The sequence below is a fragment of the Diceros bicornis genome, chromosome 2 (genome assembly GCF_020826845.1).
Source record: "Diceros bicornis minor isolate mBicDic1 chromosome 2, mDicBic1.mat.cur, whole genome shotgun sequence".
NCBI classification, from domain to species: Eukaryota; Metazoa; Chordata; class Mammalia; order Perissodactyla; family Rhinocerotidae; genus Diceros; species Diceros bicornis.
The window spans coordinates 57,154,494-57,170,279 of record NC_080741.1 but is presented as its reverse complement, the minus strand read 5'-3'; the positions used below and the strand labels follow the sequence as shown (position 1 = coordinate 57,170,279).

The window sequence follows — 15,786 nt, the reverse complement described above, 5'->3', positions numbered from 1 at the left end:
CTAAGCCAGGGCTGTTGTGCATAGTACTACTGAGAACATTCTAGAAGATATCTCTTGGTGCACCTATGTACCTGGGAGCAAATGCAGGTTGAGTAGATATTGCCACAGTCTTCCAGCGTGGTTGGACCAATTTTGTGCTCCCACAGCAGCAGGATGTGAGAGTTCTTGTTGCTTTACATCCTCCCCAACACTTGGTGCTTCCTGAAAGGAAATATTTTTCAATGAAGAATTAGCAGGACTTGGTGTCCAGTGGACACTTTGCAGAAAGTTGATGCTCAGCAAATGCTGGTTCATGCTGATCTAGCCAGCTGAGGAGAAGAATGAGGAAGTGGGGGTGTCAGAGTTTCTAACTGGGGAGAATTAGAATTCCTCTTCCATGAAAGTGACTGGAGTGGGAAATACTGATTAAATTGATTATACAGAACTTTCCAGCTAAAGAGTTAGAACAGCACTTATCTTCGTAACTTGCTGATTAACCGAGGTGATTGGTGGGTATTGTGAGGTGGGGGAAAAGCCTGTGCTGTTCAGCCAGCTCCTCAGAGTTTGAAAACCGCCCTCACGCAAGTGCTGTGACCTTAAGCTAATCATAGCCTCTTGGAGCTCTGGTTTTGCCATCTGTAAAATGGGTGTGATCCTGCCTTCCCTGCGGGGTTGTGGGTGGATGAGAGGAGCCTCTGTGCAAGAGCCGCGAGCTTACTGCCCACAAATAGGAGGTGCTGAGTCAGCGGTGGCTCGGTCGTTACCGACAATAGTATTAAGCACATAAATTCCTTTTACAGAAGTTGGAAATCCTGAGTTTGGAGTGGTTAGGGGGCGGAGTGGCTGCCTTGAGAGGGGTCTGAGAATACCATCCACTTGGTTATCATCCAGGGCGGGTGAGGTCAGGCTCGTGGTCCACCCCTGGGCTTTACAGAGACACTGTCTCCCTACAGCCCTGAAAGTGCTTTTGAAACTATTTGTTCATTCCTTCAGCCATTCCTGAGCTTTACCAGGCACATTATAATACAATGGTTAGGAACACAGACTCCCAGAACAAATGCCTGGTTCAAGTTTCAGCTTTACCATGTGCTGTCTGTATGGCCTTTGACAAATCTTAACCTCTTTGTGTCCAGTTTCCTGATTCATAAAGGGAGGCAGTAATGGCCTCCTAGGGTTGATGTGAGAATTCGGTGAGATATTCCATGTCAGTGCCTGGCCCTTGGGCATCCCTCAGTGCTGGGATACAGAGACAGTTACCTCCAATCCCTGCCCCTAGCCACAGACTGAAGGGCAATGGTTTATTGATGGCTGTCTACAGAATACCTTCTCCAGTACCGGGAGGGAAAATCCTAAAACCCTGACCCAGGACTAGCTGATGGGCCCATGGAGGACAGCTCTGGCCTCTCACAGCTGCTCAGGAAATGTGGCTTTGAGGAGTGTCCTGTTGTTGGCATCATTTTGGGGTGTAGATGTCAAATCCCCTTGAGTAGTTACTCTGCTGCAGAAGAGCTTGGTACACTGAGCAAACCTGGCTTCCAGGCTGAGGTGCCGTGGGCTGCAGAAGCGACCCTGGTGTGGGCTGCTTGCGTTCTCCCCTCTCCCTTTGTGGTGGGGAGACAATGGCACCTCTGGGACTCTGAGGTCAAGTCCCACTACCCTTCCATCTCCCCTTCTTCCAGGATCCACATCTTCCCTCTCGCCTTATTCTGGCCCCGTCCGTAATGCACATACCTCAGCTGATGAAGTTAAGCTCTGATGGAAGCCAGAGCAGTGGCCCCAGACAGGGATCCAGATGCTAAAAATATCTCTTTGCAAGTTAAAAGAGCAGCGTTGGAGGCTGTGGCTGGGGATTCTCCCCAACACTAACTCTGCCCATCGCCTTGTGGTGCAGGGGTCCCAGGTATCTGGTCCTGCTCACCTGGAGCTGAGAGTTTATCCAAATTGTGCTTTTATTTGGGAGAAGGCCAGACCCGTGGTGGAGCAGATGGAGGAGGATGGGTGGAGACTTGGCCAAGCAGGCCTGTGATGCTCCACAGTCAAAACAGCTGATGCAGCAGAGCTGGGCTGTGAAGACAGCACCAGCACAGAAGATCGTGGATGTCAAAATTACCCTGAACCCCCTTTAGCCTAGGAGATACCAGGTAGGAGACCAACACACCATCCCTCAATGTGGTCTGCACAACTAGTTCTTCTAGTGTTGAAACTGATGACTGTTTCTTTGGCTGACACCAAATGAAGTAGCTGGTTTGTTTTTGGGGCTATGTTATAGAAAGATAACCTACCTTTTAATCCTAAAACCACACCCCGAGTGGTGAGGAATGCAGTACCTAAAACTGAAGCGGGAACCTCAGAGTCGTATCTCAGACTTGCCCTGGGGCGAATGCTCAGGGAGTGGAATAGTGGGCGGAATTCTCCACCAATCCGAATATTTTTCTTTCTCTAGCTCTCTCTCTATTCCTAAAGTGAAGCTCACAACTCACTTGTGGATCCCAGGGTTCCTAATTCTGAGCCAGATGCCCTCTTGTTGAGAGTCTTCACGAGAGAAGATATTACATGCTTATTAACATCTCTTCATTCATCAAACACTGATTGAGTACTTACTTGAAATTGCATGTGGTTTTACCAAAATTGTGATCAAAAATAGTTTGGCTTGGGGCCGGCCCGGTGGCGCAAGTGGTTAAGTGCGCACGCTCCGCTGCGGCGGCCCGGGGTCTGCCGGTTCGGATCCTGGGCGCGCACCTACACACCGCTTGTTAAGCCATGCTGTGGTGGTGTCCCATATAAAGTAGAGGAAAATGGGCACAGATGTTAGCCCAGGGCTACTATTCCTCAGCAAAAAAGAGGGGGATTGGCATTGGATGTTAGCTCAGGGCTGGTCTTCCTCACAAAAAAAAAAATAAATAGTTTGGCTTCACCTCTCTCTATAGATACAGCATGTCTCAAGCTCCAAATAACCAAACCCACCCTCAGAAGGGCCCCAATGAGAACATTTAATCATAGTGACAACTGGGATGAGAGTTAACTAGCCATAAAAATAGGACTCAATAAAAACAGTAACTTAAAGAACCAAGGCATTTTTCTCTAATAGTAGTAGTTCCAAGGCGAGAGGGTGGCCATGTTCCATGTAGTCAGTCACAGGCCCAGGTGCCTTCTATCTTGTTGCTCTGTTACTTCCAAGTGCATTGTCATCATCTGCATGGTCAAAGCTGAGTTCCAGCCACTGGGAACCAGTGGGAAGAATGAACAAGTCACGCCCATGTCTTAAGACCTTGATGGAGAAGTGGCACATATTACTTCCTCTCACATTCTGTTATGAACTCAGATGCCTGGCTGCATCTAGCTGCAAGGATGCCTGGGAAATGTGGTCCCTGATAAAACTCGAATAACTATGGAGGAAGGAGAGAATGGATTTTGATGGGTACTGTGCAGCCTTTGACATATTCCCCTTGTATGTATTTAATGCAGCTCTTGGTGTGTTTATAACATAAATGCACCGAAATTATAAAGATTGGTTGTTTTGCTTTTTCAGAAAGAAGACCTGGGCCTGCCACACTGTGTCTATGGACCGTTCCACGGTAATGAATCAGTGTGTCTTCAGAGAAATGGAAGAAAACAAGGAAAGGTAAAAATATCTTTAAAAATGAAAATTAAAAAAAATTTTTACGTGCAACAATTAAATGCATTGCGGGACTTTGTCTAAGCCTGTATAAGTCATCGGAGACCATCAAGAATTTGGAGATAGCAAAATTTCATGTCTCCCCTTTTCATATCTCTAATTTCTGACACCAGAGGAGGGATACCTTTGTTAAGTATGAGGGAATTTTTCTAAAACTTAGAAAGAAGAGTTGGTATAAATAGAACTAATGTGGTATAGAATTACAGTCATGTGTTGCTTAACAACAGGGATATGTTCTGAGAAATGCATTTTTAGGCGATTTTGTTGTGTGAACATCATAGGGTATACTTACACAAACCTCGATGGTATAGCCCACTACACATCTAGGCTATATGGTACTAATCTTATGGGACCACTGTCATATACGCAGTCTGTCATTGACTGAAATGCTGTTATACAGCGCATGAGTGCAAATATTTGATTCTGAAAACTATAGATACTCATTCTAAGAAACTATGGATACATGCTCAGATGTGTTATATCTACATTTGTGGGTGGCCAGTCCGCCAAGAGGAGGCAAAGGCAGACCGTTTTTTCTTGGCAGCCACATCATCTCGAAGTCATCATCTTTTCCTCTTCCTTCCATCTCCTCTTTTTTTCCCTTAAAAATAAATGTATTAATTTAATTTAATTTTAATATCCAAGAAATGCACGGATACATTTTCCTAGTTAAAAGTAAAAGTGAAGTCCTTGTTGACTCTCCAGTTTTATTCCCGGCCTCCACTCCTCTCCTGCCTTTCTCAGACGTAACCATTGTGGTCTACTTTGTGCATTTCCTTCTGGAACTTTTTCTAGGTATCTATAGACGTAGAAAAAAAGCCATTCCTTCCTTCCTTTTTTCTTTCTTTCTGTCTTTGAAACAAAGTCTGTCATACCATGCTTGTTGGCCTATTTTGTAGCCTTTAAAAAATGTAATAATATGTCTTAAAATGTTCTCAAGACAGTACATGTGAATCTGCCTTGTTTTTATACTGCTGCAAAGTGAATAGTGTATCTGTGGTATGATAATCCCACTGTTTATCCAGCTGTTTTCCTGTTGGTGGTGGTGTTTTCCTGTTAGGTGGGTTCTGTTTTTTGCCCTTACGATAGTGCTGTGATGTACTTTCTGGTATATGCCTTCAGAGCACATGGGCAAGTAGTTCTCTTAGGTGGTTACCTAGGAGTGGAATTGTTGGACCATCCTGTGTATGCATTTAAGATCTTAATAAATATTGCCAAGTTGTTCTCCAAAGACCACTTGTCAACAGTGTACCAGATTTCCTATTTGCCCGCCTCCTGCTACACCTTAGCTCTTCATGCTTTTCATTTTGGCCAGTCTGTTGGGCGAACAGTGGTATCTCTCCGTGGTTGTAATTTCCTCCCCTTTCTCTTTACTCTGGAAAGTTCATCTTCTCAGGTCTCTCTGTTACCAGGTTTCATTTCCCAAAAGCCCCAGTAAGCATCTGTCCTCACAGGGACCTAGTGACCTATCCTGAGGTCCAGGGCATCTGGGAAGCCCTGGTCCTTCCTAGGAGTGGGCGCCACTTCATTTTCTCTTCTGGAAAGTATCCAAGTATGCTCCTCCAGGAGACTTGATCACAAAATGACCTGCTTCTCCTGTGATCCCTGAGGGAATTTGGAAGAGCCTTCGGTTGGGTTTCCCTGCTTCGTTCAGGTGGCTTCATACAACCACTGCCACCGTCACCACTGGCAACAATTTGAGTCTCTACCACGTGTCAGGATCTGTGTGGATCACTTGGTTTACTTATCTCATTTAATTCTCACAATGGCCCTATAAGGTAGGGAGTTGTGTTGTTACCCCACTATGGCCATTAGGTGACATTAGGACAGAAATTCATTTAAAACCAGCCCAAACAACAAAAGGAAAAACAACAAAAACTCTGTCACATCGTGGAGGCCCAGCTCGTACCCATCTCTCCACTTGGAGTGACAAACAGACCTGCACTTGCCGAGTGGTGACTTCTCTGTGTGGACATAGCTCTGGAGCCATCATGCCCATGTTTGCAGTTGCCTTGACCACACTCAGTTGTTATTCCGCATCCGTGGTCTTCCCAGGGGAGAATGTGGGAGTTGAGAGTGGTGGTTTTGGGTTTTGTCCCCATCTGGCATATGAACACGGGCTCTTGTTTGTTGCCACCCGCTCTGTTCTGGCACACAGTTGGGGGTGGCGGCCTCACCCACGTTCATCCAAAACGCTTCTCCGGACAGGGTTTTTCCAGGTTAAGCATATTTGTTATGGGGAGTAAATCTACTTTATTAGGATAAACATGCCCACTGAGCTGTGGCAGGAGAGGAGGTTCTTCACTTGCCCCCACTAGACCTGATCAATCACCCTACCCTGAAACGTTTAACTTTAGATCTCTTTCTAAAAGCAGGCAGAGTGCAATTTCAAAAGCCTTCCTGAGCCCTCCTCCCCCACATTATCTTTCAGAGACGTAAAAATTTAGAGCTAGAAGAGATCCTAGGCTCATTGTATCATTTCTTGCTCCTTCATCCTTACAGTTTTAAGCAGTCAGACGCAGAGTGATGAAATGGTTGTCCGAGTTCACACAGAGACAAGCCTTGTATCAGGTCTCCAGGGTCTAGTTCTGGCTCTTTGCACAACATCGTAGCTACCTCCTGTGTGATCATTAGGACACTTATCAGCACTTGTTCTAAAAACTGAGCTTATTAGCAGGTAATGCCTTGAAGGAAGCTAGCCCATTGATCAATCAATTGATATATTCATTCAGTGGGCATTTATTGAACACTACTGTGTGCACCAGAGACAAAAAGATAGGTAAGATATGAATTCTTGGGGAATTCAGAGTCTTGGTGGGAGGAGTAGGCAGTTGCACACACTATGAGCAGTGGTTAAGTGGAAAACTTTAATTCTTCATTCGTCAGTGAGGGCTATTAATAGTGTCTTCTGCAATAGGTTGTTGGGGCATGTCCTGACTTAATCATAGTGAAGCGCCTGGCATACAGTAAGCACCCAATAAAGGCAGCTGTTTTCATTTTTTGTTTGTTTATTTTTACTGCTACATAAAGTGAGGAACCTAGGAAGATTTGTCTATCAGGAGCTTGATAGGTCCAGACTTGTGTTTTAGAAATGGTAGTCGGTTGACACAATTTCTCATCCTGTGTGCATTTATCTTTCTAGTGTCTGCCTCACCTACTGGACTGGGGCCAGGCCTTGCCTGTTTTTTTCACTGTCATTTACCCAGTGCCTGGCACATAGTAGATGCTCACTAATATTTCTGGACTGACGAGTGTAGAGGGTGGAGTGAGGACAAAGGGTGGGCCCTGGATTCTTGTGGTGAGCTGCTGTGACAAAGCTGGCCTGTGAGAATGACCTTAGCTTGGCTGGAGCCAACCCCACTTTCCCAAGGAGAGGGACTCTCTGGAAGCCCTGCCCTCCGACCGCATATCCCTCTGCGGGACGCAGTTTTGCTCCTATGCTTATGGACATGTTTTCATTTAACCAAGTGACTTAATTGTGAGGAGACCTATTCCCACAGCATTTATTGACTGAGCAACTGTTACTTGCCACTTCTACTTCTGGATGCTAACTCGTAAGAACACAGGATTTCTAGAAGAGTAAGCCCCCGGGGAATGCAGTTTTCTGCTCCCGTCAGTGACCATGGGCAGGTAATATTGCTTCTCTGTGCCTCAGTTTCCTCAGCTGTGCAGCAGTGTAGTTAGGCAAGTAGAATTTCTGATATTCAAAGAGGAGAATTTTAAGAGGAGAAGTCCTTGCCCTTCTTGTAGATCCTTCCTATAAACGGACTTGCGGTGATGTGGGTAGATGGTTAGGACTCAGCCCATGCTGGAGATATGGAAAGGTTTAAATTCATTCTAATACCGAACCAAGTGGGCTCACCTCCTGGTGAGTTAAATAAGACTCTACACCAGTGGAAGTTCTCTCACAAAGTAAAGTGTATTTGCAGCAAATAGGAGGCCATGAGGAATCATTTCCAAAGTCATGGCATCCCCGAACAAAGGGAAGCAGGAACTTTTATTTCGGCTGGGAAATGCATATTCAAAAGTGAGAGGCGGGTACACGGCAGATTATGGTAATGGTGCTTAATCTCCTCCTGAAGAGATCTTTGCATTAAAAATAAGGCAAGGTCATGGGCATAGCTCTTGTAGGGAGGCTTGGTTAGCTTTGGGGTGGTTGCTGGTTGTGTCTCCTTAACGTAAAAAAACAACTTGGAAAAACAGTTAAATGCTTCCAAACCCACCCTTGAGTTCCTCAGGGGACTTGTCGGTGACAATTCATTCGTTCATTCACTTGGTCGGTCAGTCATTCAACATCCCATCATTGCTCAGCAGCCCTAATAAGGACTTTAGGAAAATGCTCAAATAAGGGATTAGGCTTCCTTGCAGGGGCACTCACTCTCAGACTGTACAAATGTGTGTCTCTTTTATGAAAATAAACGTCTTTTCTAGCTTGCTCATTTATTCCGGTATGTTTTGAGCACCTCCTTTGTGCTGGCTCTGCTAGACTTTACTGTCTTGGAAGGCATGGCCTTATCTGGTGCAGCGACGCCCCACGTCTGGCCCAGGGCCTGGCACAGAGTAGGCTCTCAGCCTGTGAGCGGCTTTGGTGAACTGAATGGGCTAGAGATCAGAGTGGTGTTTAGATGGCAGCATGAAGGGCTGCATCCACAACTGAGAGTTGCCCCACTCACGTTCCATTTTTCATGCTCCAGGGGTGGGCTGATTGGTACCGTGCTCGAGGGCCCTCACCTTTAGATGGGTTAGTTTCACTGCTTGTTGTTAGTCGTTCTCTTCTTGATCTGCTAATCAGCTTCCATCGAGTCCTTAGGCCGGAGCCGTTTTGGTCACTGATTTTTATTAGCTCTTTGTTGCCTGCCAGAAGGGCTTTGTGGAGCCTGCTCCGCTTCCTCCACATCCACCTCCAGAAGTTCAGCTGCTGACCTTGAGAAGCTGGGAACGCAGCACAGGGGAGCGTGTAACCTCACCTCACTTGAGGCTCTCGGACTCACCAGCCCTGTGACCTTGGGCAAGGCACTTCACTTCCCCAAGGTGTCTTCTTGGAGATCCCATCAGCATTGCCCACAGTCTGCCCCTTAGAACATGGTTCCCTCCAAACATGAGTAGGCAGTGCAGGGGAAAAGTGGGGCCTGTCGCCAAACTTGTTTGGGCCTTGCTGGCTTAAGCTCGGTTAAACGTGGCCTTTCTTGCAGGACCCAACAGAGCCTATTACAGGGTCAGTGTGCATGGAGGGGTCTCTCAAGAGGGTAGAGTGTGCAGCCCCCAATGACAGCTGTTGCACACAGGAACATGCTGGACTTCGAGATCTTGAAGCTTCCTCCCAATGCTTCAGTGATGTGCCAAGGACAGAAAAGCAAAGTAAGCAAAGACACAGACGTTGGATTTTGAATGGTTTAGCTTTTTTTTTTTCATTAGGAAATTTAAAATATTATTGTAGGCAAAAGATAGAAGTCTTCTAATCCCTGTCATAAGCCTACTGGTGAGTGAGTTGAGAACAAGTGGGAGGGTCAGGTATCTTTATCAAGGTTTTTATTCAGGCAGAAACTCTCCTGTGCAAAGAACACGGGACTGCAAATTGAAAACCCGCTGTGCAAATTCTGCCCTTGCCTCCTCCTGGCTGTATGACCTTGGGTATGTCTCTTTACTTCTCTCTCAGATTCCTCATTGGTTTAAAAGAAAGGGGTTGGGGGCCGGCCCCGTGGCTTGGCGGTTGAGTGCGCGTGCTCCGCTGCTGGCAGCCCGGGTTCGGATCCCGGGCGCGCACCGACGCATCGCTTCTCCGGCCATGCTGAGGCCGCGTCCCACATACAGCAACTGGAAGGATGTGAAGCTATGACACACAACTCTCTACTGGGGCTTTGGGGGGAAAATAAATAAATAAATAAAATTATTTTTAAAAATAAATAAATAAATAAAAGAAAGGGGTTGGTTGATTGATGTGTTTCCTTTCAATCTTAAAATTTTAGGTTTATTGTTTAAAACAACTGTAAGCCCCATAAGGGCAGATGGGGTCTGTGTGTCTTCTCCTCGTTGATTCTACCAGGTAGTCCCTGGCGTACAGTAGTCATTCACTAAACATTCATTGAATAAATATGAAAATGGAATAGGCTCCTTGTTACATTCACTGGCATAACTCCATAGACAGCTTATTGTTAAATTATTGTTAAAGTAATTTAATGAGTGCACATGATCTTATTTGAGACCCATGGAGACCGCATGAGGGAAGTAATGTTATTTTATGGGTGATGAACTGAGACTGAGAGGCGAAGGGCTGGGCTGTGGTTCTTTAGCAAGGAATGGAAGAGCCAAGACCCAGACCCAGTCTTCTGAACCTCGTGTTCTGTTTTGTTGTGGTCTTTTCACTACACTGAGTCATTATCTGTCCTTGTACTGGCCAAAGGTGTTAATTAGGACAGCGTCTTAGAAGATCTGCTGTGAAGCCACTGAAAAAGCCCTTCAGTTCTCCAGTGAGCCAGGCTAATCCTCTACATAGCAAATTATGATACTATCTGCCAATTCTGGGCACCTTGTAAGGGGCTTTTTGTATATGTTGGCTCCAAACATCACAGCAACTGAACAAAATACGTGTTGTTTGCTTCCATTTTGCAGATGAGGAAACAGAGTTTTAAGTACCTGCCCCAATGTCACAGGTAGTTGTAGTATAGGGCTGGGACTTATACCTGTGTCTTTGACACTCTCAAGGGAGAAAACCTTGGCCTTCTCACCATTCTCCCCCTGCTCCTCATCTGATGGGGACTCGCATCTTACCTTCTCCCTGCAGGCAGGAGCTCAGAGCCAGTCTGCAGAGTGAGGAGCAGCTGCTGTGGCTGCTCCAGGGGTGGGACTGGGCTTCAGCCACGATAATCCACTGAGGTGCAGAGAGTGGGCATTCTAGTCTCATTGGGAGCCCAGGCAGTCTTCTTCTCATAAGGTGGCCCCCGTGACAAGGGGAGCCACCAGGAGGGTATTAGAGGAGGTGGTGAAGATCCTGGCCCAGTTGCTGAAGTTTTCCAAGTCCCAGTTTGCCTTCTGTGAAGGGGGATAACAGTGGTACTTAGGTCATAAAGTTGCTGTGAAGGTTCAGTGTGGTAAGAAATGCTTAGCTTGGGCACTGGGCACTTGGCTGACGCCCAGCACGTGGCATTAGTCTGTTATCAGCCCGCGAATTGTTCTCCCACCAACCACAGAACCAAAGGGCAGCTGTCAGAACGCATGCCCTCTGCTTCCCTGTGATAATCCCTAATGTATGGTGATGACTTTGAAAAAATCATTCAATAATTATTTGAGTACCTACCATGTGCTCAGCACTCATTCAGGCACCCTGGGAATACAGTCAGATGTGGACCTTGCTTACAGTCTAGAAGGAGAAATGAATACTGTATGTGTAATAGGAGACAAGAAGGGCTTAAGGGAGGATCTAGCCAGGTCTAGCACACAGTGTGTACTTGGGGAATGTTTGAAAACACTCAAACTGGAGGGGACTTGAATGAGCACAGCACTCTGAGGTGGCACCAGGAAATACAAGTCTTGGAACACAGCACGTAGGAAAAGAGTGTCTTTGAGGGTTTTGTCTCTGGTCCACACTCATCTGGTAGAGGAAGCTGACCCAGCACCGCCCCCCCCACCATGGGTGACGGTGTCATGTGAAAGGCAGCACCCGTCCTGATGCTGAGCCCTCGTGGGGTGGAGACCGTGTGCGTCAATCTGCTTCCTGGGGAATCTGATCAAAAATTCCTTCCAGGCAAGAGCGTGGCACATTCTCTGGAGGTAAATCAACCTTTTCAACTCTGAGGGCCAAGAATCAGGTTGGAGAGCTGTGCGAGGCTGGGGTAGGGGGCATGTGAACCTCCGATTTTTGAAGTGCTCTCTGGGCTCACAGAGGTACAAAATTACCAAGATGCATGTATGAAACGCTGGTTTTTCTGGGGTGTTCTGCTAGGGTGTGGATGGGGAGAGTCTTGAGACTTGTTTTCTAGTTGAGGAAAGAGCATGGGAACCTGAGTTAAGGCTTTCCCCAGGATCACTGCTGGGACTTGAGCTGAAGGTGGCTTTTGTCCCACCCGTGTGTGGTGAAGTACGTGCTGTGCACAGTCTGAACAGGAACCAATGTCTTTCCTAGGGATGAGTATTGATAGAGTGCCTGCTGTGTGCCAGCGCTGTGCTGGGCTCAGGGATAGACTGTGACCAGGACGGGCAGGACCTGATAACAATCTAACTGGGTCCCTGCCCTGGAGGACTTTGCAGTCCAGCTTAGGTTTTACAAGGGCAGAGAACTAAACAGGAAGCAGAAACAAGGGTGATGGAAAGGAGCCCTGAATGGGCAAGAGGGAGGCCTGGGGTCAAGTCTTGGTTTGGGGCTAGGATGAAGGGAAGGGTGAGGGTAGATTGGCTTCTGTGGGGCGGGAGGAGGCTCAGGGTTGTAGTGTTTGCCTATTTCCGTGGTGTAGATACTCCCACCACGGCTAGCTTCAACCTGCTGATGCAAAGTCACTGAGATGTGCACTGTCCGCTCTCCCCAGTGTGAGCTGGCTTCAGCACACCACTGTTAGGGTCTGGCCGCTCCTCTGAGTGTGGTTTCCTGATTTCTGAAGTGAGAGGGTGGGACTAGACAATGTGAAATTCCTTGGTGAACTGCAGAGCATTAGGTAGATATAAAATGGTAGAGATTCCTCATAGCTCTGTAGTTCTATGACTAACACTGTCTCCTAACTATTCTACTCAGGATCCACGGTCAAGAGTGGGATGTGATATTCTGATCTGTTTAAAAACTATTATTTTTTTACTGCTTTAAGAAAATCTAAATTTTCTTGTTTATTTCAAAAAGGAATAGCAAATTACTTGTAGAAACTTAAGAAATTGCAAGCAATTGAAAGAAGAAAATAGAGATTTCTTTGGTCTTTTGGTCCTATGATATATATATATTTTAATTGGATAAATTTGACATGTAACTTTGTATAAATTTCAGGTATACAGCATGTTACTTTGATGCATTTATGTATTGTAATATGCTTGCTGTTGTAATGATATGTATCACATTATGTACTTAGAGTACAGTATTATTGTCTGTAGTCAGTACACTGTACGTTGGATCTCTATGGCTCATTTAGTGCTCATTGGGTGTGATCTTACTGCTCCCTGGACCCACTCTCTCAATTTGCCAGTGAGGAGACTGCCTGGAGAGGTGATGTGCCTGGAGGTTACACAGTGAGTTAGTAGCAGAGGTGGAATTAGAACCTGGGTGCCCTGTAGCCTTGAATGATGGCAATTAGTTGGGTGAAGTCAACGCCTAGTTGTCTTTTGGCTAGGTTGTCCTCATGGTTAGGACTGAGGATTTTTTTTCCATCTGTAAATTTGAACAAGTGAGAAAAGTTTTCACCATTTCTCTGACATCCCTCCTTGCTTTATTTACTGTCCGCTTATCCCCAAGTCACTGTAGTCCTCATTCCTTTAGTACCTACCATACTGTTAGGATCTTTCCATGGCAACTCATTTTCTCAACCCCTGTATAGCAACTGTTTTCATTTTGGTGGTTTATTGTTTTTTGCAGTTTTAGTTTTCAATGTTGTTGTAATCGTAGTAGTTTTATTATACTGCTTCTCACTCATGTCAATCATTTTTTGTTACATTACCTTCGGATGCTTTCTCTTTTAAAGGGCTGTATAATATCTCATTCATTTCACAAATGTTTATTGAGTGGCTCCTGTGTGCCTGGTCCTGCAGTAAGAGTGAGTGAGCAGCAACTTAACACTGCCCCTACCCGCATGGAGGTTCTAATTAGTGGGGAAGTCAGCTGTGACCCTCATAATCACATGGACAGATGTTCTGTTAGGTTACAGTGATGGAGTCATGGGTGAGTTTTAACAACCTGTTCTCTACTTCCCAAAACAAATAAAGGTGGTTTCACCTTCCCAGTCAAATCTGGGAACGCTTCCCTGGGGGAGGGACGAGCATTCCAGGCAGAGGGCACACTTTCCCTGCTCTGGAAAGTGAAAAAAAAGTATAAAGCTACTAGTATTGTAGAAAGAATATTGTGCTTTTGGGTAGTAGGTATGTTTTAGGTTCTGAAATGACCTGAACTCTAATCACTATTAAGGACCTACAGCCCCTTTCTTTGTGTTCTTTACCTTCTTATTAGAATGTGTTATCAAAGGAACTAGATTTTACCTTGTATTTTTCTACCCAACTGTATAGTTGGAAAATTTGCAAACTTCCAGAAAAGTTAACAGAATAATATTTCCTTCACCTAGATTTTATTTGAACATTTTGCCTCAATAGTTCTGTGTGTGTGTGTGTGTGTGTGTGTGTGTGTACACACATACACTTTTTTTTCCTGAACCATTTGGAAACCTGTTGCAGACATCCTGACACTTTACCCTGAAATACTTTGGCCTGTAACTCCTAAAAATAGGGACATCTTCCTACACATTCACCTACTATTATCCACCTCTGCAAATTAACAGTAATTTTATAATATCTTTTAATATCTAGTCCATATTCAGATTTCCTTCATTGTTCCAAATCACTGTTTACAGCTCATCCTATTTCTCTCTCCCCGCCACCCAAGGGGCCCTTCCTGGCTAAGGCATAACGTTTGGTCGTTATGTCTCTTTAGTCTCCTTCAGTCCAGAACAGGGCCTTCTCTGGTATTTGTCCTCCAGACGTCAGTGTTTTGAAGAGTCAGATCCACGTTCTGGATTTGTCTGAATTTGTCTGGATTTGTCTCCTGGTGCCATTTGCCGTGTTCCTCCATCCCTTCCCCTTCCATGAATGTAAAGTGAAGCCCAGAGGCTGGAGTAGGTCCAGGAGCAGCATTTTCAGTGACAAGGCCTCATTGGTGACATTGTCACTCCCCAAAGGTAGGGATGACTCATGGCTGGTGATGCTGAGTTGACACCTGGTTAAGACCACAGCCTGCATTGTGTTTTGGTTTAGATCTGATAGAGATGTTGTATTGACCATAATTCTGACAGTTATTGGGAAGGAAAAACCTTTGTGAAAAAAAATGCTCTCTCGGGGGCCAGCCCCAGGGCCTAGGGGTTTAGTTCACCATGCTCCACTTTGGCAGCCTAGGTTTGGTTCATGGGTGAGAACCTACACTACTTGTTGGCGGCCATGTTGTGTCAGTGACCCACATGCAAGATAAAGGAAGATTGGCACAGATGTTAGCTCAGGGCGAATCTTCCTCAGGGAAAAAAAGTGCTATCTCACCCTAAACACAGGGCAATTTTTTTTTTTTCTTTCACTTACAGAAACAAATCACATTCAAGTATACAGCTCTGACTTTTCTTTTGTTTATTTGTTTAAGGCTTTCAAATAAGATTGAGTCTTTTTGATATAGACCTTATAGGTCTGGTAGCTAAGGGAGACATTTCAGAGAAAGCTTTTGCACTTTTTTCTTAGCATCTCTCCCTCTTTTTTAATAGACCCAGTCAAATTTGGCTAGAGCATGCTTGACGTGGCGGGCTCCAATACTCTGTTTATAATGCTCAGGCAGAAAACAAGATCTCCAGGTTAGAATGTCCTGGTGGAAGGGGAGTTTTGGAGAGTGACAGAGTCCCCATGTGTTTGTGTGTGCAAGTGTGAGCATGCCCGTATGTGTTTTGTGTCTTAAGGGAATATGGATGATGAGTCAAGATGCCAAAAGTAATGTCAAATGTGACACAAAGAAATGAAACCTGTGCCAGTTTGGAGAAGGCATGATGGCAAAGAAGGCATTATTTAAATTAAAATCAAGGAAATCTATCTCAAGTGCCTGCTTGGTGCCAGGTTCTGTGAATGGCACAAGTTAGCACTTGTGAACCTTACAGATGGGAGGGAGCAGACCTAAACATGCCATTCCCACGATGGTGAGTGTATAATAGGGAAGTGTGAGGAGCTGTGGGGACTTTGGGATAGACCTAACATTTCCCAGGGGAGGTAACAGTCAGAAAATGGAAGCATACATGAGGGGTAGTCAGGTAAAGAGTGAGCCATGTGGAAGGGATGGCATGTGCAAAGGCCCTGAGGCCAGAGAGAACGTGGCATGCTGGAAGAAGACACAGCCAGTGAATGTGGCTGGATCATGGCATATGACAGGAGATTGCGAGGCATCTGGGCTGGGAGGACTGGACCCTGTGAGCCTTGATATTAAA

The 15,786-nt window shown here is 45.7% G+C and overlaps 1 protein-coding gene across 1 annotated transcript in view; it reads left to right on the top strand.

Annotated features, from left to right (window-relative positions):
* ARHGEF3 (Rho guanine nucleotide exchange factor 3) overlaps positions 1-15,786 on the top strand; it is a 296,536-nt gene that overhangs the window by 32,149 nt on the left and 248,601 nt on the right. Inside the window, exon 2 of the mRNA XM_058561624.1 lies at positions 3,509-3,601. Within this exon, the coding sequence (XP_058417607.1) occupies positions 3,540-3,601 (62 nt within the window). The 5' untranslated portion in view covers positions 3,509-3,539. The remainder of the gene's footprint in view (positions 1-3,508; positions 3,602-15,786) is intronic.